General features: G+C 41.2%; 1 protein-coding gene and 1 pseudogene across 1 annotated transcript in view; both read left to right on the top strand.

Moving 5' to 3' along the window:
• The window catches only part of Clip1 (CAP-Gly domain containing linker protein 1), a 114,039-nt gene extending 102,747 nt beyond the window's left edge, over positions 1-11,292 (top strand). Inside the window, exons 23-27 of the mRNA XM_047560846.1 lie at positions 6,187-6,304; positions 6,383-6,533; positions 7,033-7,082; positions 9,213-9,337; positions 9,608-11,292. Coding sequence (XP_047416802.1) covers positions 6,187-6,304; positions 6,383-6,533; positions 7,033-7,082; positions 9,213-9,337; positions 9,608-9,833 — 670 coding nt within the window. The 3' untranslated portion in view covers positions 9,834-11,292. The remainder of the gene's footprint in view (positions 1-6,186; positions 6,305-6,382; positions 6,534-7,032; positions 7,083-9,212; positions 9,338-9,607) is intronic.
• An 86-nt stretch (positions 11,293-11,378) lies between these two features.
• Positions 11,379-14,569, top strand: LOC124991540 (cyclin-T1-like; annotated as a pseudogene).
• The last annotated feature ends 3,492 nt before the right edge of the window (positions 14,570-18,061 follow it).

Genomic DNA, 18,061 nt, shown 5'->3' with positions numbered 1-18,061 from the left:
TGATAACACCCGTTTAAAAGTTTCTATTTACTTTATAAAAAGTAGCTCTATTACTTAATTTCCTTCTGTTATATTTAAATGATATTAAAATGCAACCTAGCATAATTTTTCTGGTGCTTTTGAGTAAGCATGAGCTTGGCCCACAGAAAAACACTGTCAGAAGCTTGATGCGCATACATCCTGATGGTCTTTGTTCTTTTAAAGATGCCATTTTTGTCTCGGGTGATTCTGTGCCTCATTCACTCTGCCAAGTGAGTGCAGAGTGTGCAGTTACTGAGAGCACAGCCCATTCGGGAGTGCTGCATAGTACTGTACTGAACAGATGCAGGTCACATGGCGGCATGCTGTTTTGCCTATTTAAAAAAATAAATAAATAAAAATAAATAAAAGTTAATATCCAAGAATAGCCCACCCAAGAATTCTTCCATGCCCTCAGAAGTATTTTGTTCCTTCTTGTCAGGACAGGAGGTTTCTCCATCCCATTCTCAACTGACATGTGTGTCTTATACTTGGAAAATGAGGACTTTACGTAGCCCACGAAGATATTTGTATTGCACAAACTACAGAAGACATTAGACCTTGGTCCAGAGGTGCCTTTCCTTCTGTTTTCAGTTAAGAAATACTTAGAGCTGGGTGCAGTGGTGCACCTGGGGAAGCTGAGTCAGAAGGATCACAAGTTCAAAGCCAGCCTCAGCAACCTATTGAGCCCCTAAGCAACTTAGTGAGACCCTATCTCTAAATAAAATATTAAAAAAAGACCTGGGGATGTGACTCAGTGGTTAAATGTCCCTGGGTTCAACCCCTAGTACAAACCAACCAACCCAACAAACAAGAGGCACTTAGATTCCTTCCTTCAGATTTCACTAAGGTGGTGCTTATGCTCCAGAATGCACGTGACTGACCGTGACCAGTGCTCCCAGGACAGTGAGGAATGGTGGCCAGTCTGCTGTGTCTCTGCCTCTACCTGTGCCTGTGTACCAACCCTACCTTGTCCTGTGGTCCTCAGGGCATTTAATTTCACAGACATGAGCTTTTGTTTCTTTAAAAGAATCTCAAATAAGCAGTTACCAAGGACACGCGAGAAATAACCAGGGCTGGCTCTCTGGCAGAGGAACTCCATGTTCCTGGGCTGGTGTGGCACGGACACAGTCACCTGCATTTATGTAGCACCTCATGACTCAAATCCATCTAATCTCAAACCAGCCCAGCGAAAGGCACGTGAGGCTTGCCATTCAAAACGATGAAACTCAAGCCCCAACAGTTTGACAGCTTATTTGGGGACACAAGGCTAATGAGCGGCAGGCAGGCTTGAGACTCAGACCTTCAGCTCTGGGCGTGGATTCTCTTCTCCCTGTAGGTTAAACCTTTTTATTTATTATTTATTCTTTTAAAAGATGCTGTGCTTTAGGCTGGGGTTGTAGCTCAGTGGTGAAGCACTTGCCTAGCATGTATGAGGCACTCGATTATCAGCACCACATATAACTAAATACAAAATAAAGGTCCATCGTCAACTAAAAAATATTTTTAAAAGTAAGGTGCTGTGCTTCACCAGTCCTTACTAATTTGATGACTATAAATTTACATGCCTTTCAAAATATGATTAGATCTGTGACTTTTTTTGTGGCTTAAAAAGATGGGACAAATTTGGGGACTGAGAAATTCTCTCTCCTTGCTTAACTATCTCTGTTCCCATTTTCTGTCCTGGGTGTTTAGGACAGTGTCTCTTGAAAATTATTGCTCATTTTGATGAGCAAATGGAGACAGAGATGACAATTTTTTTCTGGAAGTGAAAAAATTTTAAACCTATATTCTCATATTTAGAAATTATTTTTTGGTTTGTTAATTAACCTTAATGGAAAGTTATTTCTCTTTTCAAAATCTGAATGTAAATGTATTTTAGGTAATAACTTACATCCTCAAATGCCTTATAAATGTCCATTTGGTAAAGGATTTGTATGTGGATTTGTGTGTGTAATGGTTGAGTAAGTTTATCCAGACTAGAGTACTAAAAAGAACTTGGTATGCTGTACGTTTGAAAGCCTTGCAAGTGTTTAAATCATAAAGGTGTTTAAAATGTATTCATTCATCTAAGAACTAAGAGCTTAGTCAACAGTTTAATTTAGAAGTGGTCATGGAACACACTTAGTCAAGATAGCATATAATTACTTCACCGAAATGGTCTCAATATTGACACGTAGAACTACTCCTGATTGTAGGATGAGACTTGTTATCATTAAGAAATCAGTAGCTTTGGTCATGCATGGCTGGGCATGCTTATTATCCCTGCCAACTGGGAGGATTACAAGTTCAAGGCCAGCCTGGTCAACTTATCGAAAGCTTATCTTAAAATAAAAAGGGCTAGGGGTGTAACTCAGTGGTAGAGTGCTTATCTAGCATGTGTGAGGCCCTGGGTTCTATTCCCAGCACTGCAAAAATAAACAAAAAAGAAATTAGTAGCATCCCACTGCATTTGCTATGGTGTCTATAAACATTGAGCTGCAAATATGTGGTCAAAGTTTTTCTATAAACTTAAAGATGTGATCTTTTGAAAAACCAGTCTTCAAATTGGGCAGAGCTTTCCCAGAACATGTTCCAAGGTATTTAAGCAATCGCGTAGTAAAACTTGACTTGTTCTAACTGCCAGAACTGGACAGGCCTGTTCCTCTGTGGTGCTCCAGCCCAGCACGGACTGGGGACCTGGCTCTGCTGCCCTCCCTTCTCTAATTCACAAAAGGGATGCCAGTGTCTTAGACACCAACAGCCTTTTGAAGCTAAATTCCTCCTGTAGTGTAAATGCAAGGCGTGCGTCAGGAATGGGAGCCGGCTTGGCGGTGCCGGCTCCAGGTCTGCAGCGGTCCACGCTGCCTCCGCTCATTCGGCTCGCTGTGGGTTGTAACTGTCTGACTGTCTCCGCTTGCGCTGTTACCAATGCTCATTTCACCCCTCTCTTTTCCCTTTCCTACTCTTGCTTCCTTTGCTATATCTGTGTGTCTTTCATGGTAAGACTAAAGAAAGTCTATCCACGTTATAATAAATAAATTTCATATATTTTTAGTAAACCAAATTGTTGTATATATTCTTTGGCTGCCTTTGTCCCTCTGTGTCTTGCTTTTGTTTTGTAAAATATACTCAGCAGTGTATACATATTATACACACACACACACAATTTCTTTTTTATATCTCTATGCAGCACAGGACTTCAGTGCAAATTTAGTTCTCCTTATTGTATTTGCATTTCTCTTCATGTTTCTAATATTTGGTTCTTGTTATCTTGCATTTTTAAAGCTTGCCCAGTAACACTTTAAGGTATTTGCTTCATTACTGGAATTTATTTCTTATGTAAGTAGTAAGAAAAGAATCTGAGTGACATGTTCCCTTGGGGGGCGGGGAGAGAGAGAGACTTCTGGCCCCTGTAGCCCTTATTTTATATTGTGTTTATCATCCCTTCTTGATATCTTTAGTAATACCAAGCCATTCTAGCCAACATGACCTAAACACAATACAGTTTGCCACTCAGATATGAGTAATGTTGGCATAAATGGTTTAAATTGGCTCTTCCTGGTTTGCGCAGGGCTTAGCACTGGCCTAGAGACCAGCAATGGAGAGCTGTACAAAGAGCAGCTGCCCAGGGCTGCTTGTGCTGTCATCTGGAGAGCTTTCTTGGCCGTACATCCTCTAGTAGCCTAGACAGGAAATGCTCTGCTGGCTGTTGTAGAAAACAGCCTGGTAGAGAGGTTGTGTGTGTACGTGACAGTGAGCACAGAGAAAGACACCGTCCCTTTCCCTCCCGCCAGCTGGTGGCGTTTATCCCTCTCTGATGCTGAGTCCATGGGATCCTGGTACCAGAACTGAGTGTAGGAGGAGCCACATCTGTCCTTGGCAATCCCCAATCCTGATATTTTTTGGTAAAAACATTTAAAATTACATTTTCATATTGAGTAGGATTTATAACAAGTAAAGGTCTGGAAATCATTTTTATAGTAGAACAAACTTCCAAATAAGTTTTAGAGAAACTTAACTCATTAAGTCCCATGTTTTCAATTCTGCAGCTATCTCAATGAAGTTAGCATAGGTATATTAAAATTGGGAAATAATAATCCAGAATTTATATATATTATATTAACATTAATGTTATAATTATATAATTATTAGTGTAGTATAATTATAGTATATTTGTTATATAGTTGTATATTATATACTGTATTTAAATTTTTGTAGGTGTTCCATATCTGGAACCGTGGGACAAAATGGGTTAAGGAGGTCAAGATTTAATAGTCTTTGGATGACATCGGATACTTTCACATAGCAAAAGTGCCTGCACATTCTTTCCATTTAAGTTGTTTTGTTTTCACCTAAACAAGACCCATTTGCTAGCAAGTTATTACTCACTCAGTAACTTAACATTATGTCGATACTCACCTCTTTCCATTGTTTTTAATTCAAGAAATTTCCGTCTCAGATTCTTGTCTTACTACTTATCATTCTGAAGTGTAAGTGTAAGCCACACAAGAAGATAAATAAAACACTTCTATTTTCATTGTTGTGTAGAAATTCAGTTTGACACAAACCATGAGAATTATGTGATTCGTGTGCCGGATATCTTGGGTCTCACTAACCATACATACATTCTGCCATTTCTAACCTGGGCCTCTGTTCCCTACTCGTCCAGCTGGTTCGAAATCAGACTGAACCAGCACATACTCCGCCTTCACCCAGCTACTTCCAACAGAGTGGGAGCCCTGGGCTTCTTGGGAACGTTATGTACTCTCTGAGGTGGCAGGCCGTGTGGCCCGAGGGCTCACCTAGGACAGCTCTCCGGTTTTGTTTTCTCTGAAGTACTTTTGTAAAATGAGGTGTCTCTCCCTCCAGTTTCACATTGCATGTGATTTTTAAAGAGCTTTTTATTTTAAACTAATTTTAGATTTACAGAAGAGCTGCAAAGGGAGGGTAGCCAATTCCCCATACTCTCCCAGCTTCCCGATGTGAACCTTTTACACAGCGTGACACACGTGTCAAAACCAAGAAATCAATAAGGGTATGGGACTATCGGGCAGCCTCTACCCTTCATTTTGCTTTCCCAGTTTTTGGGTTTTTTTTGGTACCCCCGTCCCCACAGCTGGGGCTGAGGCTAGGATCTGGGCATGCTAGGCAAGTGCCACCTAAGCCAGGACCCTGCACTCCCAGGTTTTCTTTTTTCAGGCTCCAAACTAGGAAACCACATTGCACTTAGGTGTCCTATCTCCTCAGTCTTTTCCAATCAGTGACAGTCCCTCATTCAGCGTCTTTCATAACCTCAGCACGTTTGCACACATGCAGTTTTTACAACAAAGATTCTCACACACGCCAGCCCCTGAGCACCGACTCTCTTGTGTCTGCCCTCCATCCTTCCCCTTCTCTGCCCACTGCCTGGATCCTCAGGTAGATGCTTCCCCCTCACGAAGGCCTTGCCCTGCCCTCTGCTGTGTGCTGACCGACCCTCTAGAACCCCCATGCCTCCGTCCTGTCCCTGAAGACTCATCCTGATGTTTTCTGCTCTAGTCTTTATGTAATTTAATTTCTATGAGCAACGCAGTGTCTTCTTCAGATTCTGTGGTTGAAAAGTTGTGATCTTTCAGTTTGAGTAGTGATAATCTTACTACTGTTTTGGCCCACACAACCTTAAAAACACATTCTTGGAACTTACTAAGAAGTTACTGAAATTAGTGAGAACCAACTGATACTTCCAGCATAAAACTGCTCTGCATGACATCTGTATAATTGCTTTGCATGTATGTATTTTAATTGTCATTGCTTGGTAATAATTGATTCCAGAAGTAACAAAAATCAACTTGGGTTCTATTTTGGTATGATTTCTTTTCGGGGGGAGGGATGCAACAACTTTTTAAAAAAATTCTACATCTTCCAAATTTATTAATTTGTCTCTTTAAGTTCAAATGGATACAATGATATGCAGATTCTGGCATGTCTGCATAGGTAAACTTTTTCTCCCCTCACAGTAAGTAAAATTTCAAATTTTGCAAGCATAATAGCCTTAATCCCCATAAAACTTCCCTGATATACTTTTTTAATTTTTTTTATTTATTTTTTTTTACATCAACTAAAGTTATTTGCGTGCTTGCTCTAAAACAGTTGTACAGCGACAACTCGGTTGATTTTTGGAACTTGTTTAACCCTTTGGTCTTTTAGAGAATCCAAGTACATAAAAGAGACAGATGAAGAGAAAGCTTCCTTGCAGAAATCCATCAGTATTACTAGTGCTTTACTCACAGAGAAGGATGCAGAACTGGAGAAGCTGAGGAATGAGGTAGGGCGCTCCCCGGGGTCCCCTGCCGCCGCCTCATTCTGTCCACCTCCCCGCCTCAGCCCAGCCCCTGTGTTTCAGGTCACAGTGCTCAGGGGAGAAAACGCCTCTGCCAAGTCCCTGCATTCGGTCGTTCAGACTCTAGAGTCCGATAAGGTGAAGCTCGAGCTCAAGGTAAAGAACTTGGAGCTTCAACTCAAAGAAAACAAGAGGCAGCTCGGCAGCTCCTCAGGTAACACGCCGCCCCCGCGCCCCTCCACCCCCGCTCGGCCTGCTCGCCCGGCAGATGCCCCTCTGTGCTGCCCCCGCTGCCTGTCCCTGCTCTCCTCATCTAATGAAGGGAGGGCCGGTCACACCAGCCCCCCCACCAGGATGCCTGGCGTCCCTGCTCCTGGGCCTTCCTGTATCCGAGTGTTGTCACACACCTAGGACCGTAGGTGACAGCTGCTATCACAGGAAGGGTCTGGAAGTGCACTGCGTTGAAGGGCAGGGGTGGTCCCTCTGGTGGAGGACGATGGACGGCAGAGGGGACATGCACCCCTACCTAGTGGTGGCCAGTCTGAGAGAACCCTGGAAGGGGAAGGGCCAGGCTGCGTTGGGGGACCGGGTGGCGCTCCGTGTTCTCAGAGAATGAGTTTCCTGCCTGGCCTTCACTACAGTAAATAACAAGGAAAGGATTGCGATGGTGTTCCTTAACCCCGCTGCCTCTTTCCCGTTTCTTACAATACAAGGTAACACTGATGCTCAGACAGAAGAGGACGAGAGAGCCCAGGAGAGTCAGGTAACATTCCTCCTCACTGCTCTGCTGTCTTCCTCTTTTTCAAAATCATTTAATCTTCTGAATAGGTAATGTGTTCCTGTGGTCCAAACAGTAAACAGTTCTAAAACGGACACAGTAAAAGTCTTCCTCCAAACCCTGTCTTCTGTTCAGTTCCCAAATCCCTAAAGACACGTGATTACTGTTCCTCATGTCTCACCTTTGCAGAGATTTATAAAAACGTATAGCTGGACACAGTGTCAAGCACCTGTAGTCCCAGCTAATCAGAGACCCAGGAGTCTGAGACTAGCCTGAGAAAATAGCCAAACTACATCTTAAACAACAACAAAATGTATATACAAGCGAATACTAAAACAATACCCTCAACTTTTATTTTAAAATGAGCCGCAGCATACAACATGAACCATTCTGAGTTGTCTTTTATGTAACTGTGCAGTATCCCATTGTAATTCAGTCAGTTCCCTTTTGATTGACATGACATTTGGGATGTCTCTGACCCTTTAGGTCCCTTATTATCAGTACTGCTTAAGGAATTATCTTGGACAGCTCTCAGACTTAGATTAACCTTATAGGAGTGGCACATAATTAACGCTGTTTTCTCCCCCTTTCCTTTCTGCTTCCATCTGTTTCTGCCGCTGCTGACAACACTTTTCTTCCCATCAGCAAATGGTTTGTTTTATGTTTCCTAATTTGTGTGTGTGCCTGCGTGTGTGGTTTCCCACTATACTTATGTCCAGTCTATGGCTTTTTTTCTTCTTGAAATGGAAGTTCTAGTGGGAATGACTTAGAAAATGCAACTTGAGTAGTGAAAATAGACTCAGCACATCTGCTTTCAAAGGTGGCCTCACTGATGCTGAGAGGAAAATATTGCTGAGGAAGACAGGGCTGATTGCTACCTTTGTCTCATAACCCACCCCAGCAGGAGGAAAAAGACCAAATACTTCTTTAAACTGTAGCTGGGCGTGGTGGTGCAAACCTGCAATGTAGAGGCTGAGGCAGGAGAATCACAAGTTTAAAGCCAACCTCAGCAACTTAGTGAGGCCCTAAGTAACTTAGCAAGACCCTGTTTCTAAATAAAGAACAAAAAGGGCCGGGGATGTGGCTCAGTGGTTAAGTGCCCCTGGGTTCAATCCCTGGTACAAAAACAAAAACAAAAAACAAAACCCACAAATTGTGTGCATGTGTGTATGTGTGTGTATGTATTTTTAATATGATAAACTGATATCCTCTCAATTTAGAGAAAAGAGACCTTTTATTGTTTGTAGAAGGAAGAATCTTTGTTTTTAAATTGCTCTTGGCTTGAACGGAAGTGTTAAGAGTTTCCTTCTAGTGGTCATGTTGTCTTTGCAGCCCAACCACCCTCAGCACAGGTCCCCTTCTGGTATGTGGCTCCCAAACACTGCTGTGTTGGTGTGCGCCTGTGTCACCTCAGGAGGGAGCCTGGCCTTCCCCTCACAGCCCTCCGTGCTTCCCACTGGCATTACCAAACAGTGGTCAGTGGCTGTGTGAAGAGTGTCCATGTAACTTCTCCAGATGCACAGAACAGAAACGTCCTGAAAGCGTTCTAGAACTTAATGAAAGAACTCTGTGTTTTGTAAAAGTCTGTCTGTGTATTTTTGTATAATAGAAGGAAAAGTTAAAACTCATGCCCACGTATCTACAAATGTAGGATTATGCTTTTTGGATGATGCAAAATTGTATTTTTTTTTCCTATGGAAAGAAATAACTTTTCCATCCATCAGTAGCATTCCACAACTCACAGATTTTAAAAAAGTATAATTTTATTTCCCCCAATGACAAGTGAAGCTTATCCATTTATAGTGGGAAACAGTCATTAAGAGATGATGTAGAGTGTTTTTCAAAATAAACTACTCAGGAACACTTCAAGAATGTTGAGAAGTAGAGGAAAAGGAAGCCTCCTTAGCTCTACCACCTAGCCACAGCCTCATTTAAATTCAGCTGTTTGTCAAAGAATCTCAGCACTTCCATTCCTGGGGGCATTGAACAAGGTGGGTCCAGTGACAGACACGGTGGCCCCTTCTGTGACATCCGCATAGCGGCTTCTTGGTACTCCAGCTTGTGCATGTTACCCTTTACCCACCTCACTGTTCCTTTCCTTTTTTGACAAATCAGATTGACTTCCTAAATTCAGTAATAGTGGACCTTCAGAGAAAGAATCAAGACCTCAAGATGAAGGTGGAGATGATGTCAGAAGCAGCGCTCAATGGCACCGGGGACGACCTGAACAACTACGACAGGTATTTCCAGTGAGCCTACCGAGTGGTGGGCTCTCCAGGGGGCCGCGAACAGCCAGGGGTAGTCGCTGTGCGGTCACTTCGCCAACATGGGTTTCCATGAATCTGGCAGAGAAGTTAGGAACGGAATTTAAATATGGAATGCACTACTGACCCTGGAGCCTCACAGAGCTGGCCATAATTAGTTCTTGCTTATTTTTAAAATTCCTTACAAGTGTTTTCTCTCAAATTTCTTCTGATAAAATCTCTGACGTTACACCTTGACCTTTGCAGCGATGACCAGGAGAAACAGTCCAAGAAGAAGCCCCGCCTCTTCTGTGACATCTGTGACTGCTTCGATCTCCACGACACGGAGGACTGTCCCACCCAGGCTCAGATGTCCGAGGACCCTCCCCATTCCACGCACCACGGCAGTCGGAGCGAGGAGCGGCCGTACTGCGAGATCTGCGAGATGTTCGGGCACTGGGCCACCACCTGCAACGACGACGAGACCTTCTGAGGAGGCCGGAGTGCGGTGGGCCTCCCCGGGGGGCCTCCGGGACGCGGCGTCTGGGGACCCGCCGCCAGCACTGCGCGCAGACTTCAGGAGAAACCGTGCTATTTTTGACCCCTGTCAAGAAATCTAAGAAAATATTTTGGTCTTCCACAAATCATCCTTTAGTCTCCCCTTATAAGTTAGAATAATAAACAAATATTTAGTAGGTGAGAGTTCACCTCTAATTTTGTTTTCCTGATTTTTCAGTTTTAAGACTGCACCAGATGCCATTACGTTTATCGTCCCTAGAGAGACCTCTAGAACAAGCCCTTTCCTTCCCTTATTTAAGACACTTTAAATTATGCCGTTACTTTTCATATTTGCACTAAATATTTCTGGGCTGCATTTGTATATTTAGTTTTTTTTTTTTTTTTTTTTTTTTGGGTTAAGCTTCGACACTGGAATGAGTTGCAGAAGATGTACCATTTTGTATTTTCATTTACTCATTTAAAGTATTTTATTCTTAAATATCTGAGCTCTTTGCACTACCTATTATCAGTAGTGCCTTTTTTGTAGGCTGGACAATACTGGGTGTGATTATAAATCATGAAACAGGCAGAGGGCGGGGAAAGCCCCCAGACTGCTGGGGGACATTTTATAATCTATATGCTGCACCCACTTACTCAACTGTGGTGTTTTCTTTCTTGATTTTACATAATTTTAGCTTCTATATATATATCATATGTATATATTTTTTAAAAATCTATATTTTGGGGAAAAACAATGTCTTTTTGTTCAGATTTTTACCTTTATGAAAAAGAAAACACTTGTAACAATCGTCAGGATGTAACAGACGAGGCCAAAAATAGCATCTGTGGCTTCAGGTTATTTTATCTTCCCTTTCCATTTTGCTTCCTTACCAGATCTAAATACATGGAAGAATTCTCTCTATGTTTTTTTTTTCTTCTCTAGCAAATATCCCCAGCAGTGAATTATTAAGCCACTGTAAAATGCCTAAAGTAACCAATCTACAGTCTTCCTTTACAAGATTTTTAAACTGTTTTTAGATGAATGTATGATGAGAAATTCAACATTAATAATTTTGAATTTTCTTGTCACAAAATAATACAGTGCAAGACCTCAACCTCCAGAATAGTTTATCAACCAGTGTGAATCTATTTATCTTCATTTGACTGTCTTCTAGAATATGTAAAAAGTAATAAAATGTATCTTCCATGCTATGTGTATAATAAGAACTTCTATAATTGTATATACGCCTTTGATGTATTTTCCCCTTAAGATTATCAATTGTGTTTGACAAGTGAATATTAAATATATTATTGGTGGAAATTTTTAGTTAATATAATAGGAATTGTTTCACAGAAAGGAAACATGTAAAGCAGTATTAAAATCTGAGCATACAAGTGTTCTGTATCTACTTTAATAAATGTTTTTTGGTTTTTTGCCAGTGTTAGTAAATTTATATTATTCTCAGGTTTGTCATATGGTCAAATGAGGAAGCCCAATAGATCCTAATAGTAATTTCCTTCCTTCTTCCCTGTCCTGGGGATGGCGCCCCAGGGCCTGTGCGCGTTTAACACGTACTTTACCACCAGCCTACACCCCACCCCCAAGCAGCAATTTCTACCCAAGTCTTGTTACTAAACACCTTGTAAGAAATTGGTATGTCCCGAACACCAGGCCCTGGAGGCACCAAGGGCAGTGTTGGCTGCTGCTAAGGAAACTCCAGCTGGAGCTTCCTGTGGTCGATTGTATCTGGAGATTGAGTCCCGAGTGCTTGTGAATGCTAACTGAATCTTTGAGGATTTTATGAAAATGGAAAGATATGGGGCAGTTGTAGGCCTTCATCTGTAAGATGCCTTTTTCCAGTGTCACTCAGGAAATTGTTTTGCCTTCAGATGACATAGTGGGTTCCAAGAACTGAGGAGAGAGTACAAAGACTGGAACCACAAGCCAGAAGCGTCCTGGGCCCTTTGAGCAAATTGATGAAACAGCTATATCGCCAACTGAGACGGTTCATCTCAGAACGTAAGACAAAATTTTTCTTCCTTAAAATAAAATGGGCCAGGCACAGCTACTCAGGCGGCTGAGGCAGGAGCATTGCAAGTTTGAGGCCAGCCTCAGCAACTCAGACTCTATCAAAAAATACAAAGCAAAAAAGGCTGGGGATGCAACTCAGTGGCACAGCATCCCTGAGTTTAATCCTTAGTACCAAAAACTTATCTCTGGTTTTACCCATTGCTGTATCACAACATATTATGTACCAAAAATACAAGTGGCAGGCTGGGGTTGTAGCTAGTGTAAAGTGCTTGCCTACCACGTGTAAGGCACTGGATTCAATCCTTAGCACCACATAAAAATAAAGATATTGGGTCCATCTACAACTAAAAAAAAATGAAAATATATAAGTGGTATCATTAGCACCATATAGTACCAAGTATTTTTATTAGTCCATGACATTTTGGAAAGAAACAACGTTGCTGGAATATTTACAAAAATGATTACTGAACCAACTGCTAATTTTTAACATCCAGTTTATGAACAGAGTCACAGACAAGTAACTATTTCCAAAACAGTACTCGAGGAAAAGCATTATCTAAATAATCTACAACAATAGTTCTCAACTTTGGTATTGACCTGAGGTGAGGAAAAGACTCCAACATGCACAGCAGATGTGTGTCGCGCTGAGGTGATGCTGGGAAGTGCTTGCAGCCTCTGCTACTGCCTCCTAGTTGAAGCGCTGTGGAGGAGAGGAAGAGCGACAGCAAGGGGTGATATTTAACTCTGGGAGGCAGCCCATCCCGTGGTTTTGGCCTGGACCCAGATCAAGAATTTCTAACTGCCAGCAGGAGACCAATCTTCTCCAGGACATGGGACTTCTTAACGTCCCACAATTGACTATTGACACAGCTATAGCATTGATTTTACAACATGATTTGGTCTTTTACACAGTTCCGTTGAAATTCTGTGGCTCCAGCAGCTTTGTTTCTGGCGGCTAAAGTGGAGGAATAGCCAAAAAAAATTGGAACGTGTCATCAAGGTAGCACATGCTTGTCTCCATCCACAGGAATCACTTCCTGATACTAGGAGGAAGGCTTACCTGCAACTAGTTCAATATCTGGTCCAGAAAGCATAATTTTGCAAACTTTAGACTTTGAATTAACAATTGATGACCCACATACACATGTCGTAAGGTGCACTTAATTTGTTCGAGCCAGCAAGGACTTAGCTCAGACATCTCGCTTCATGGCAACAAAAAACCGGCATTTGACCACATTCAGCCTGCAGCATGCACCTCCTGTGGTGGCCTGTGTCTGCATCCATCTGGCTTGCAAGTGATCCAACTGGGCGATCCCAGTCTCAACTGGTGGGAATATGTTGATGCCACAGTGACCTTGGAATTTTAGATGAATTGAGGTGAATTTCTATGGATTCTGGAGAAAACTCCTAGCAGGCTCAAACACATTTGGAATTGGAGGGCATGTCAGGCTGCCAGGAAATCAAAAGCGGATGAAAATGCTCAGAGCAGAAATTCTCAGTATGATTTCCCAGAGCTCTTTGGACACAACTATTGCAGGTTTAATGAGCAAGTCAACTTCATGTTCTACGAGGGCGGTGCCTTCTCTTCCAGTCTCTGAAGAGTCATCAAGCGACTTAGCCAACGTGGAGACGTTGCAGTGAATACTGGATGTCCTCCCAGCTTCCTTTTAAACTAGAACCTGCGCAGGGTCATCGAACTAATGAGAATTTAGCACTTACAGGACTCGATCATTGCTTGCAACAGGATGGTTGAAATGTGTTTATTTCCCAGAAGCAGAGTAGGAAGAGCGTGCCATCAACTAAAGTGTCCCTGAAAGAACCTCGTGCAAAGCATGCAGAAGAGTTGGCTGCCCAGAAGAGGCAACTGGAGAACCTGGAGGCCAATGAAAAGCCACAATGTGCATATGCTGCCCAGAATCTCCTGTCTCGCCATGACAGCCATTCTCCAGTCATTCTGAAAATGCCCGTAGAGGGCGAAGAAAACCCTGAGTGGCCTTTTCTAGAAAAGTCTGATGAAACATTCTCAAAATGAGACTCCAAGTGACTGGCGATAAAGCTGCCTCTTCAAAACCAGAGAAGATAAAAATGCACATTAAAGTCCATGCTGCAGCTGACAAGCACAATTCTGTAGTGCACAGTGTCACAAAGAGCCGGGAACACACAGAAAAGCACAAGACTCGCCCATCTAATCACCATTGTGGTCGTCACCACCATCCACACAAGCACTCATACACTGCTTCCAGCTGCTACTGGGAACAAACGTCCAGGTGATCCAGAACAGCAGCCAGGCAAGCGTGTTAGCACAAAAAACCTGTAGCTTGTCTAGTTCTTCTTCATCTTGGAGTGCCACTTGTAAGCGAGGTCCCCTGAGGAGACTGGAGGAGCAGTATTTGATTACCCAGCCAAGATTGCCAAGAGTACTAAATCCCCTTCCTTAAATTTCTCCATCCCTCCTCTTCCTACGATGGCCCAGTTGCCTGGGCATAGCAACACAACTCAGTCAACAAACTGTCAAGACACTGTGAGTATGCTCCCCTCCCTGCACAGTGCCCAAGGTGAGCAGCCCTCAGCCCCCGGCATCTGACTCTGCTCAGTATGGTGAATATCTCAATCCATGGGCTAGTGCAATGTCCTCCAGATTTGGCAATGCAGACAAATCCCAGCCACAGCCTCCACCACGTCCACACCTTCCTCAATAAAAAAAAGGGGGGGGGGAATAATCTCTAGAAAACATGTGATTTTCTTTATTTCTTTTCTTTATTTTTGTTGACTGATATTGAACTGAGAAAATTACCTCCCTTATGACATATGTCCCCCTTCCTGGACTAGGGGATAAATTGATATTGAGATAGGTGGAAGGGTGGTAGCAGGCTTTGGTTATTATATCTGCTGCCTCATATTTAATTATTTTATAGTTTTTACTGGTATTAGAGAGATGGGAATGTTGAAGCTGTGAAGGATTAGGAACACTCTCTAGGCCTCTCACTTCCTACTTAGATTGATTGGAGTGGTTATCTTCCCTCTTTTTTTTTTTTCCTGTGGTACTGAGGGTTGAACCCAGGGCCTTGTGCTTACATAGCTAGCATTCTACCAACTGAGCTATCTCCCCAGTCCTATATCCTCCCTCTTCTTGCCAGAACTGAATCATGGAGGGTTTTTTTTTTTATTGTTTTTTTTTTTATTCCTATAAGTACACATCAATTTCATTTGGGAACAGGAAAAATGTGAACATTTCAGAGTAATCTTTGTAAAGCAATATGTGTTATTGAAAAATTTTTTCATTATCTTTTTTTAACTGATAAATATTTTTTAAAATATTTTTTCATACATTTATATAAGGTAATAATGTCTATCTCATTCTACTGTCCTTCCCATCCCTACCACCCCCCACTCACTCCCCTCTGCACAATCCTTCATTCTTCCCCCCACTATGAATCAGCATCTGCTTATCAGAGAAAACATTTGTCCTTTGGTTTTTGGGGATTGACTATTTCACTTAGCATGATATTTTCCAGTTCCATCCATTTACCTGCAATTGCCATAATTTCATTCTTCTTTAAGGCTAATATTCAACTGTGTATATGTACCACATTTTCTTTATCCATTCATCTGTAAAAGGGCATCTAGGTTGGCTCCATAGTTTAGCTATTGTGAATTGAGCCGCTATAAACACTGATGTGACTGCATCACTGTAGTATGCTGATTTTAAGTCCTCTGGGTATAAACCAAGGAGTGGGATAGCTAGGTCAAATGGTGGTTCCATTCCAAGATTTCTTAGGAATCTCCATACTGCTTTCCAAAGTGATTCCACCATTTTGCAGTCCCACCAACAATGTATGAGTACCTTTTTCTCCACATTCTCAACAATACTGATTATTGCTTGTATTCTTGATAATTGCCATTCTGACTAGAGTGAGATGAAATCTTGGAGCGGTTTTTATTAGCATTTCTCTAATTGCAAAAGATGATGAACATTTTTTCATGTTTGTTGATCGACTATTTCTTCTGTGAAGTGTCTGTTCAGTTTCTTAGCCTATTTATTCTTTGGGTTATTTTTTGTTTTTGTTGTTAAGTTTTTTGAATTCTTTATATATCCTGGAGATTAGTGCTTTATCTGAGGTATGTATGATAAAGATTTTTTTTCCATTCTGTAGGCTCTCAATTCATGATATTGTTTCCTTTGCTGAGAAGAAGCTTTTTGGTTTTAATCCATCCCATTTATTGATTCTTAATTTTACTTCTTGCCCTTCAGGAGTCTTGTTAAGGAAATCAGGTCCCTAAGCCCACATGATGAAGATTTGGGCCTAAGTCTTTGAGCTGATTTTTGTGCAGGGTGAGAGACAGAGGTTTAATTTCATTTTGTTACATATGGATTTCCAGTTTTCCCAGCACCATTTGTTGAATAGGCTATCTTTTCTCCAATGTATATTTTTGGTACTTCTGTCTAGTATGAGATAACCGTATTTATGTGGGTTTGTCTCTGTGTCTTCTATTTTGTCCATTGGTCTACATGTCTATTTTGGTGCCAATACCATGCCATTTTTGTTACTATTGCTCTGTACTATTCTAGTGTGATGCCTCCTGCTTCACTCTTCTTGCTAAGGGTTGCCTTGGTTATTCTGGATCTCTTATTTTTCCAAATGAATTTCATTATTGTTTTTCTATTTCTACAAAGAATGTCATTGGGATTTTAATAGGAATTGCATTGAATCTACACTTTTGGTAGTATGACCATTTTGACAATATTAATTCTGCCTATCCAAGAGCATGGGAGACCTTTCCATCCTCTAAGGTCTTCTTCAATTTCTTTCTTTAGTGTTCTGTAGTTTTCATTGTAGAGGTCTTTCATCTTTCTCTCTCTCTCTCTCTCTCTCTCTCTCTCTCTCTCTCTCTCTCTTTAGTTGTGGGCCCAATACCTTTATTTTATTTTATTTATTATTTTATTTTTTTATTTTATATTTATTTTATTTTATTTTATTTTATTATTTTATTTTATTTTATTTATGTGGTGCTGAGGATCAAACCTAGGGCCTCATCCATGCTAGGCAAGTACGCTTCCACTGAGCCACAACCCCAGCCCTCACCTCTTTTGTTAGATTGAGTCCCACATATTTTATTTTTGTTGAGGCTATTGTGAATGGGGTAGTTTTCCTAATTTCTCTTGCAGTGGATTTGTCACTTATGTATAGAAATGCATTTAATTTATAGGTATTGATTTTATATCCTGCTACTTTGCTGAATTTATGAGTTCTGGAAGTTTTCTGGTGAAAATTTTTGGGATCTTCTCAATATAGAATCATGTCATTGGCAAATAGTGATAGTTTGAGTTCTTTTCTTCATATTCGTATCCCTTTAATTTCTTTTGCCTAATTGCTCTGGCTAGTGTTTCAAGGACAATGTTGAATAGAAGTGGTGAAAGAAGGCATTCCTGTCTTGTTCTAGTTCTTGGAATGCATTCAGTTCTTCTCCATTTAGAATAATGTTGGCCATGGGCTTAGCATAGATAACTTTTACAATGTTGAAGTATGTTCCTACTATCCCTAGTTTTTCTAGTGTTTTGAACATGAAGAGGTGCTGTATTTTGTCAAATGCTTTCTCTGTGTCTATTGTGATAATCATATGATTCTTGTCTTTAAGTCTATTGATGTGATATATTATGTTTATTGATTTCCATATGTTGAACCAACCTTGCATTCCAGGGATAAACTCCACTTGATCATTGTGCACTATATTTTTAATATGTTTTTGTATGCAACTTGCCAGAATTTTATTGAGGATTTTTGCATCTGTGTTCATAAAGGGATATTGGTCTGAACTTTTCTTTCCTTGATGTGTCTTTGTCTGTTTTGGTATAAGGGTGATGAGTTTGGAAGGTTTCCCTCGTTTTCTATTTCATGGAATAATTTGAGGAGTATTGGTGTTAATTCTTCTTTGAAGGTCTTGTAGAACTTGACTGAGAATCCATCTGGCCCTTGGCTTTTCTTGGTTGGTAGGCTTTTGATGGCATCTTCTATTTCATTGCTTGAAATTGATCTGTTTAAATTGTGTATGTCGTCCTGCTTCCGTTTGGGTAGATCATATAGCTCTAGAAATTTGTCAATGTCTTCAAGTTTTTCTATTTTATTTGAGTATAAATTTTCAAAATAGTTTCTAATTATCTTCTGTATTTCAGTAGTATCTGTCCTATTATT

This window comes from Sciurus carolinensis, chromosome 8, assembly GCF_902686445.1.
Source record: "Sciurus carolinensis chromosome 8, mSciCar1.2, whole genome shotgun sequence".
Taxonomy (NCBI): Eukaryota; Metazoa; Chordata; class Mammalia; order Rodentia; family Sciuridae; genus Sciurus; species Sciurus carolinensis.
The sequence above is the reverse complement of the archived record's forward strand: the minus strand, read 5'-3'. Positions and strand labels throughout refer to the sequence as shown.